The sequence below is a fragment of the Labrus mixtus genome, chromosome 2, assembly GCF_963584025.1.
Source record: "Labrus mixtus chromosome 2, fLabMix1.1, whole genome shotgun sequence".
Taxonomy (NCBI): domain Eukaryota; kingdom Metazoa; phylum Chordata; class Actinopteri; order Labriformes; family Labridae; genus Labrus; species Labrus mixtus.
In genome coordinates this window covers 3,246,559-3,256,299 of record NC_083613.1, presented here as the reverse complement: position 1 = coordinate 3,256,299, position 9,741 = coordinate 3,246,559, and the positions used below count along the sequence as shown (strand labels likewise).

General features: G+C 44.8%; 1 protein-coding gene across 3 annotated transcripts in view; it reads right to left on the bottom strand.

Moving 5' to 3' along the window:
• Positions 1 to 1,655: 1,655 nt before the first annotated feature.
• Positions 1,656 to 9,741, bottom strand: part of LOC132980904 (axin-2-like) — a 34,175-nt gene continuing 26,089 nt past the window's right edge. For all 3 annotated transcript variants that reach the window (XM_061047298.1, XM_061047291.1, XM_061047284.1), the window contains exons 5-11: positions 8,648 to 8,788; positions 7,680 to 8,101; positions 7,384 to 7,533; positions 7,056 to 7,289; positions 6,792 to 6,896; positions 6,168 to 6,293; positions 1,656 to 3,576 (exon numbers count right to left, since the gene is read on the bottom strand). In XM_061047298.1, coding sequence (XP_060903281.1) covers positions 3,450 to 3,576; positions 6,168 to 6,293; positions 6,792 to 6,896; positions 7,056 to 7,289; positions 7,384 to 7,533; positions 7,680 to 8,101; positions 8,648 to 8,788 — 1,305 coding nt within the window. In that variant the 3' untranslated portion in view covers positions 1,656 to 3,449. The remainder of the gene's footprint in view (positions 3,577 to 6,167; positions 6,294 to 6,791; positions 6,897 to 7,055; positions 7,290 to 7,383; positions 7,534 to 7,679; positions 8,102 to 8,647; positions 8,789 to 9,741) is intronic.

Sequence of the window (9,741 nt, the reverse complement as noted above, 5' to 3'; positions counted from 1 at the left end):
CAGAAATTTTTGTAAAGAAAGAAAAGAAAAGAGTACATGTGATCATAAAAATGGGGGGGGAAAGTATGGTGTCTAATAGATGCGACAAGCATTGGCGGCTTGTCAGTTTTTATTTTTTATTTTTTTTTATTTTGGCCAAATTGCCAGGAACAGCTAGCAGGGGAGAAATAAATGAGAAAATCATTTTGTGGGAAGTGAAAGCTTGTCACTAATGACTGTTGTTGTTTGTTTTATGTGGCTACCTCTGCTTTTTACCAATTGGATTTTTTTTACATCAACAATTTGAATGTAAGCTGTACAAGTGAGTGAGTCTCTGTGCAGCAGACAGCTTACACTCCCCATAACTAAATTATTTTATGTATTAACCCCCCCCACCCCCCCCGCTGAGCTGAAATAAAGCCAGCTAATTGAGGCCCATGGCTCGGCCCTCTGATAGGGGATGCAGGGTGCTTCATTACTGTTTGTGTTGACTGTCGGAGAGTAGCGCTGGTCCTCATTGCTCTTTAATAGGACCAATTAGCCCATGCTCCCATTTCCATGCTTAATGTCTCCCATTTAAGTGCTGAATACTAGAACGCACACATTTAACCACCAAGGGGATGTAATGCATCAAAAGGTTACAGGCTTTTAGTGATTCCTGTTTACACAGTCAATTAACAGCAGGCATTCACAAATTTAAGCTCTAATTACTTTTTCAGCAACAAGACTCGTCTCGTGTGAAACTACTGGAAACAAAGACTGCACGAGGCGACTGTAAGAAAGAATCTATGAAACATTTGATTCAAATGAGTTCTCACCTCTCCACCTTCCCTCTGTGTGGTGATGTGATCACAGCACTGACACTACAGCGCCTCTTTAATGGTGCAGACTTTAAACCACGGTTTACGTTCATTACTGACAGACGTGAAGGTTATATAGAAGGCAGCTCACTGTCAGGAACGATTCTTCCTATAATGTAAAAAACAGGCTCTAAAGACCTTTCCTGTCATTTTCAATAAATATCATTTTTTTATGGGATGGTGTGGAGTGAAGATCTCTATATCTAATCTTTTCTGTCATCTAGCGAAAGTTTTACATTTTTTTTATGAAACAGCTGGTTCTTGAACACTTTGCTGGATAAAGGATTGTAGCTCAGTCTGTAGGGACTTGGGGTCGGGAACCGGAGGGTTTCCAGTTCATGTCCCGGTGTTGACCAAATCTAGAAATTGGTCTGGCAGCTGGAGAGCCCCTGAGCAAGGCAGAACCCCCCCCCCCCGCGCCAGCTCTGGAGCGCCCTCACTCTGACATCTCTCCTTTAGTGACTCTCTTTAGGATCCTGTTTGTGTATATGAGTGTATTTTCAACAACAGTGTAAAAATGTAACTTCCCCTCGCAGGATAAATTAAGTATATCATCTTCTAACATGTGTATAAACTCATAGACCAACAGCTTTGTCAGAAACTTTAAGTGGTAAAAGACTCTAGTCTACCTTTGTAGCTTCTAAGTAACCTTCATAAATGACATTTTACAAATGCCGGGATGTTTTTCTCTTCTAACTGACCAAACATTCATATGAACATTAGCATGATAATCATGATGATATGAAAGAAAAAGTCAAACACAGTCATTATGGAACGCTTGAGATTTGTGAAATAAACAATTTCCGGCACAACAGCTTTCATTTGAAAAATATAAAACTTTAATAAAGGCTACATCTCTCAATAATTACAATAATTATAGGTCCATGTAAATCTTTAAATGAAACTCTTTATATAATGTATAATTTACAGTTTAGATAGAATGAAACAAAAAAAAAGGCTGTGGTGTAAAAACAAACAAAAACATGGTTACAGGATATTATTAAAAGCATAAAAATATCTTCTCAACATAAAACCCTTCTGAAAACCAAGGGATATATATTAAAACCCTGAAACAGGGTAGCACATGGTATGGCATCCATGTAGGCACAGGTGCTGTACTCATAAAACACCAGCGACAGTGTGTGTGTGTGTGTGTGTGTGTGTTGTTTATGTGAGTGTGTGCATCACATGTGACAGTATCCATACTTCAGAATGCATAATTACAATGTATACAGGAGCTGTGCTATATACGATGTTAATGTAACTACATTCAAAGTAGCCATGGTTCTTCAATGATCACTTTTTTCAAACTTGCTTTGTTTTTTTTGACACGCTAGCTAACTTCATCGAGAAGTCGTTCTCAGTGACCCAAACTGGTTCTTGTTAGCACAAGTTATTTTGGTGTGTGGGCTGTAAACACTACCATTATTAGATGGTACAACTTGTGCTTCAGGTCTCCTCTCTGTGTGTGTTCACCCCCCCCCCCCCCCCCTTACCCCCCATCCCCCCCTGTGCAATGCCTGGTTTACAAACAAAGGCACAACAAAAAGATTGAGCTCTGTTGCCAGACTGAGGGAAAAAAAGAAAAATCGGGGTAGACAATGAGGGAGAGGAAATACTAGTGTGACAAAGTTAACATTACAAACTATCAGCAGCATATAAGACTCAGATTGACCATTAGAGTAGTGGAGGGAGCACGCCTCGGACCAGACCCCTGCTAAGGTTGTTAGTTTGGGTCAGACGGGGCAACAAGGCTGTGGGAGGTGCTAGGCTAGTGTCACATCCTTTGTGTAAAAAGTAAAAAAACAAACAAAAACAAACAAACATCACCACAGTATTCTCCCAACATTCAAAGCAGCTTGCCCATTGGCTGGAAAGATAGAGGGGGGAGGACACAGGTTTAAGAAGTCTAAGGTAGAGGACAGGGGAGGGTTGTTTTTCAATAAATACTTGTTAAAAAAACTTTCAACTCATGACAAAAAACATCTAAATATATGATACATGTATGTATACATATATGCAGGTATGTATATGCACATGTTCAGACGTTTTTGTAATGATGTTGGAGTGTAAGAGCAGGTTGGTGTCGTTATTTTCTTCAGCGCCTGCTAGTCCGTCTCACTTGGCCCTGAAGGCCGATGTGGACGCACCGTCAGTCTCTCAATACATCACAACAAAACAGTCATCTACATCTTCAGTGGTTATATTCAAGAAGCAGCGGGGTCTTCCCCCTCCCCCACTGGCCTGCAATCATCATCATCATCATCATCATCATTCATGTATTGGTCTTTAAAAGTCTCTCATGCCATTCCCTTGTATTTCTAAGGCTGATTGGTTGATAAAAGTCAGGGAGAGGTGGCACCTCCTCTGTGTTCGGCATACTTCATTGGCTCGTCTTCCTTCAATCACTCCTTTTGTGCTGGATATATTAACTCTGTTTAGCTTAATATTAAGAAATACGAAAAAACAAAAAAATAAAAAACAATCAAAAAAAGTCCAGAGTGTTTTATCTTAATTATACAGAGTCTTTCGCTCAAGGTTTTTAGGGACAGTTTTAGCTTTGGGTTTGGGCGGGGAAGGGCATCGGTTGGTTGGCAGCAAACAGGCTTTTTAGTCCATCCTCTCCACCTTGCCCAGGACTTTGCCCTCATACATGGGCAACACGGTGGCATCCTCCCAAACTTCCTCAAATACTGCGCCGCACTCAAACTCATCACTGGCTTTCTTGAAGTAGTACCTGAGGAGGAAACACAAAGAGAGAGGTCTGTGATTAGAGATGTTGGGTGTAGGTGTTACGTGAAAGAAAAAAACCTAAAAATTGAACCAAAACGAAACCTGACAGAGTGGCAGCAAGAGTGCATCTGATACATTTCATCGTGTTTTAAAAAAACGCTTTGAGGCACCTACATGACTACTTCCATATACAGGCTCGTGCACAACTCCCTTTAGTCCAAATCAAACACAAACACGCGCACTCTGAGAGCCAGAAATGGATCCTGCTCAAAACAACTTAGTCATAGCCTTCAATGCCATCGCTGCACACTTCAAAGGCAGTGCCTGACTCCACATCACACCGCTGCACAAACAGAGCTGAACCCTCCGTTTAAACACTCCCTGTGATAATTCAAGCTGCTCGAAACAGCCTCTTTGTGTGAGTCTGTGTGTGTGTGTGTGCGCATGTTCATCCATGTGTGCTCGTCTCCTCATCCACTTGTTCATCCTGACTGCTGGCCATTCTGCAGATGCCTATCTGTCCTGCAAGGTCTTATTAAAGTTGAAGGGTTAATTAGAGGCTGTCTTGAGCCCCCCCCCTCTGCCTCTCTCGTCAGCATTGCCCCCTCCCTCTCTTTGTCTCCATGGCTTCTAATTGGACTGGCTGTCAAATGAAGGGCCTTTCTGTCACACAGGTTGACATTCCAGGTGCCTTGGAGTCTGCCTGTGACTGCAAGAGCACACTGCTGCTTGTACATAAACATGCACATGCCCTATGTTTCTCTTTTAGACACACTGGCTGTCAAAGACACACACACACACACACACACACACTCTCTCTCTCTCTCTCTCTCTCTCTCTGTCTTTGGGCAACTCTCCGATCACCAACAGAGAACAGAGGAAAAAAAGACGGAGTAGGAAGTGAAGAAAAGCAGGGGGAAGCGGAGTGCAGGCCTTTCTTGGCTCTGTGAGCGGGTGTGATAGGTTGGAAGTTGGCCGAGCCAGAGGAGCTTTACCCTGGGAGGGGGGGCAGGGTGGCTACAGCTCAGACGGTCTCCTGGAGGTCACAGGTCACCTAGCTAGCCCACTCTTCTCCTTCTCTCAAGCAGAGATAACTCCCAGGGTTAGCCCAGTTCCAGTGACTGTGAAGTCTCCTGGAGCTCCTAATGATTTCTCTTCTCTGCTTTAAACCCAGCAAAAGATCAGCAGGAGGGGATTTAATGATAAGCTTTGTAATGGAAAAATGCCTCATTTTGCCCATGTGTGCCTGTGTTCAGAATACAAAAAAAGGGGAGAAAAAAGCTCTGTGTTTTATGAGCTTAGAGTCATTCAAACAACACATGTAAGGAGGGGTGTAAAAAAAAAGCGCACATACAGTTTTATTTTCCATGTTGATTGTAATTCCAAACAAATGGAGGAGGACATTGTGTTATCCAGGCTACAACACTTTCTAAAAAGAGTATGCAGCGATGTGACGGGGGTGTGATGGCACTTCAGCAAAGCTTTTCTCTAAACCAACTTGGGTGGGGAATTGGCCATTTGATCTTCATAAGCGGAAACCAGATAATTCAATTATAGTTCTCAGTTTTAATTGGCTGGATTTTTTTTTTTCAGAGGAAAATGCCACATTTTCACTCACAAATAGTTCAAAGTCATCACTTTGTTTCAGAGAATGAGAGACAGAAGAAGTCTTTCCACAGGAACATGTTTTATGCGGCAGGATTTTTCACTCTCTCTCGCAACATCTGGCACCAATATCGTCTGGCAGAGCGGTGGCGTACCGTTCTCCACTGTAACGCTGCCATGTCCAAATTAACCAGCTCCACACATTCTGCTGCCATTGAAGCCAGACGCTTCATCCCCACCTCCCCTCCCCCCTTTCTTTGCTTGCTGAAGAGTTATGGGATAGCAGGGGTGCAATGACTGTTTGCAGGCCTTCATCTCTCTTGCCCAATAACCAGATGTGGCTGCAACCTAATGTTGATGTCATGGGCATGCAGGCTTTATGTCTTTTCAGTGGTATACAATCTACGCAGTCCTGGAGCAGTTACTTGATTTGGCAAGCCTGGACTTCCCGATATGAATGTTTTGAAATTAACTAGCCATTATTTGTCAAACTGCTTAATAAGATCCCCCCTCCCCATCATTCGATCCTGACAGGAGGTACTTTTGCTGTGTTAACTACTATCAGACTTCAACAGAAGAAAGTGCTGGCGGCATCTGATTTTAATGCATGATGCAATAGTGTGGAGGAGGAATCTAAAGGCCTTGCAATGGTCTTTGTGCACAAAATAAAATGTCCCAGGCTTCAAAGCCATATTTATTAAGGCTGCCTTACCATGGAAATCAGTACCAGATGTTTGAAAAAATTCACCCCAGACCCCCTCCCTTCCCCCTCCTCCTCCTCTCCCCTCTCTCTGGAAGCCATGAATACAGCGGATCAGCCCAGTTTCTCCTCAACTATTGGCCTCCAAAATGTAACACTCCCACTCAGCGGACAAGCTTATTCAAGCACAATGCAAAGACACAAACGGTTATTTACCTCTACTAATAGTCAGTAATATATCTATGTTTTGGTTATTGTACTGTGATCTGTTGTCAGTGGTTCATATTTACCGGTAATTTCCTTTCTTGCTTAGCTGTTCCTTGAAGTGTCCCAGGGTGAGGCAGTGGGTCTTCATCATGCTGCGATAAGGAATCTCCTCACCACAGAAGAAGTAGGTGACCACGAGCTCCTTCGACCTGAAAATGCAAAATGAAAATGCTTTTAACCAGCTGCACTCGGGGAAAAAGTAACAATTGAAAAAAGCACAACAGACTTGAAATCAAACACATAAAACTCTTTACCAACAAATGTATGAAGGGGGCCGATACATTTGAGGAACCAGAGGCTACTTTAAACATCTTTGTTGTGTTCCAGTGGTGAGTTTAGGGGATACATGTGGGAAGCTGGGATTTTTTGCATTAAAGTATGTTTAATCTTAAATGATTAAAAGGCTTGAGAAGAGGAGTTCAAAGACATAGCTATGCTGACTCACAAAGTCTCTTTTTTTTAAGAAGAGAGAGCAAGAAGATTTGTGAGGAAGTGGGTGAAAAGCACAAAAAAGAGGGAATGCTAAAAAAAACATCTGTGTATGGGAAATGTATTCCGTGAGTTAGAGAGTGATTTACAAAGACAGTTTGTATAAAGGGCTATGGAAACAAAGACAGGATTCGTGCAGTAGAAGAAGTTAAACATACTCGTCTGTTTGGAGTCCAGGGCTGGCTATAGGGCTGCCTCCAGTGGGGAAGGCAGCTGCTGGATGGCTCCTGTCTCTCTGAAGGCTGCTGGCTGCAGTTAAATGCCTGTCAAAAATACCATTGATCAATGGCTAATTAATACCTACATTGATATGAAGAGGAATCACAGATCACCATAATATAGTATATTCTCATGTGGTAGACGGTCCATATGTGTACTAGTATTTAGTATTGTATGTATTGAGTATGAGCAGGTTTACCTACCTTTGTTTTGGCGGCTTGGAGACCTCCTCTAGTCTGCGGCAGGCCTCCTCTAGCTGTGCCAGCGTGTTGGGTGGAGGCAAGGGTGGCATGGCTGGGTCCTGGATGAATGGGTGACCTGGGTGGTGGCCCCGGAGATGAGCCCCACTGCCGATGCCACCTCCGCCCCAAGAGGAGTGAGTCCGACTTGGCAGAGCTTTGGAGTCCAGTGGGGTGGACTTCTTAAGACCTTGAGTGCTGTTAGGATAACAAGAGAAACATGTACCATGAGCTGAGTCTGAATACAACAGTTTGGTACAAACAATGAGTTGATTGCTTCCCGGTAACATACCTGTGGGGCTTGTGCTTGCCCTGTCTCTCACTCTCAAGGATCCACTGCCAAACATTCTGAGAGCGGTCTGTGGCATCGAGGGGAAGGCGGGGCGAAGACACACCCTCATCTGTGGCCTTGACCGGCCGCCTGGACAAAGTGCTGCAGCGACTTTAAGGAAGATGTAAAGAGTGGAAGTTAGTACAAGAGGCAAAGACGTTTCAACACAGTAAATATAATAAGTAATCAGGCACTAATGACTAATGAACAATTCTGACTAGCAACTTTTTCCAGCACAACTCAAAAGTTACACTTACCCTGGGGTAAAGTCGGAATAATTGGCGCCCCCTGGAGGGCAGAGGCACTGCACGCGTTGGGCCGCTTCGGCCTCAATCTGCTCCTTGGTCTTAGGCCCAGCGTGATGATGGTGGATGTAGTGGTGGTGGATGTGCTTTGTGGACGGTCTGCCTGTCAGCAGAACCTTGGGGGCCCCAGGATAAGCACCAAAGAAGGGCCCGTGGCCAGAGGACACTGTTGCACCTGTCCGATCCGGTGAGCTCGAGCGTGGTGAGTGTCTAACAACACCTGGTGACTGGCAGCCGGGTGTCTTCAAGACCCGGGATAGGTGCTCGTCTAGGATAGCCTGGGGGTCTTCATCACATTGACTGCTTGACGGGAGCAGAGGGTGATTGAGGGAGGTGCTGCTTGTGAGGTCGCTGCTCTCCTCTCTTTCCTCCTCCTGTACGGACAAAAAGAAGAAGAGTTTAAGACCTGAACATACACTCACACATTGTCACATGTTGAAAGCAAGTCATGAAAGTTCTGTCTCAGCTTACAAAAAGTTGTATCTATCTTCCTGTGAAGTCGGTGAGAGCAAACGGCTGGATAACTTGATTTGAGTTCTCTTTTTGCTCCACTGTTATCTTCACTAACAGGCTTTGGGTGCACTTCATCTATAATGCAGAGTGTGCCTGAGCTTCACAAAGAGACTGGTACCACACATACTCAGCAAACGTGCCACTGGAGACTAGCTAAGTGCTAACTATTTGAAGAAACTTCAATTGTGCCTAGAAACATAAGTTTGAAAGTTCCTCTTGATGAAGTAGTGGAGGACAGAGAGGAAAAGGGAAATAGTTAAACCAAGACAGACTTTTCAAATCCCTTGGTCTTTCCCTGTTCTTCGAAATACCAAAGCTGCCATAAAGGCATTTGTGCTGTGATACCACCTCATTTTTTTTTACAGGTCTATTGTCCAACTCTGGAAAAGGTGTGGCTGAATCCGTACCTCCTGGATCTGCTGCAGCCTCTCCTCAAGCGAGCTCATGGTGTCCTGCTCTCTCTTCAGCTTCTCCAGTCGGGCAATGAGCTGGGCAGCAAAGGCTGAGGGGTCAACGGGGGTCATCTCCTTAGGCAACCGGTGTGTCCTCTGCAGGGTGAACAAGAGAGAAGAGAATGCTTTAGTGAGTGTGAGTGTAACTAAGTAGTGTTTCTGACAGATGCAATATGTTGCATTAATCCACACTGCCCTTGCCCTAATCCTGTCTTGTTCCAAAAAGCGTGCTACTCTTCCAAAAGCCCTAATCCAGATGCCCTTGCCCTCGAGCTAACCTGAATCCTCTCCACCACCCGCCCCTCCCCAAATCTTCTCATGCCCAGTGCCCTTGGCAGTGCCAGGCTGCTGGGCGAGGGGAGAGAAAGGGGGTAGCAATGGCGGGGTAGCAGTTGGTCTCGCTCGGAGGGGAGGCCCCCTGCCTGCACCCTCTGTAGCCCGACCAAGCCATCAGCTAGGCAGCCTCTGAAGTCAGTACACTTCAAAGGGCCCTTGTCAAACATCAAACGCACACTAGGGGTGGGAGGGACACGCAGCTTTAAATCTCCGAATAAAAGCCAGATATCGACAGAGAAGAGGAGAGGGGAAGAAAAAAGGGAGAGGGGGACAAAATTAACAGCATGAAAAAAAAAGAAGAGGATAGAGATGTGCGGTGGTGAAGTGGCAATGGGAGCAGAGAGAGAGAGCAACACAGAGAAGGAGGGAAAACAGGGAGGGAGAGGATAGAGGAGTCAAATACTGGGAAGATCTGAGGGGAAGTAGTAATTTATTTCCCGGCTGCATGCAGGGCAGCTCAGAGGTACTCTAGTCACATTATCCTCCTTTTTCTTTAACTATATGCGCCGGCTTCTCTCTCTCCCTCTCTTACTTTTTTGTTATTTGGCACACTGGCTTTCTTGATTTTGATTCTTTTTTTTTTGTTGTTCCTCTCATCTCTTTGTAGACACGATGAAGGGAAGAAGAAGAAAGGCAAGCAGAGCTGCTGGCAAAGGAGCGCCAGCCCTGCACGGGGCCCCCGCTGCCTGGGGCTGGTGCATCATGGGAGACAG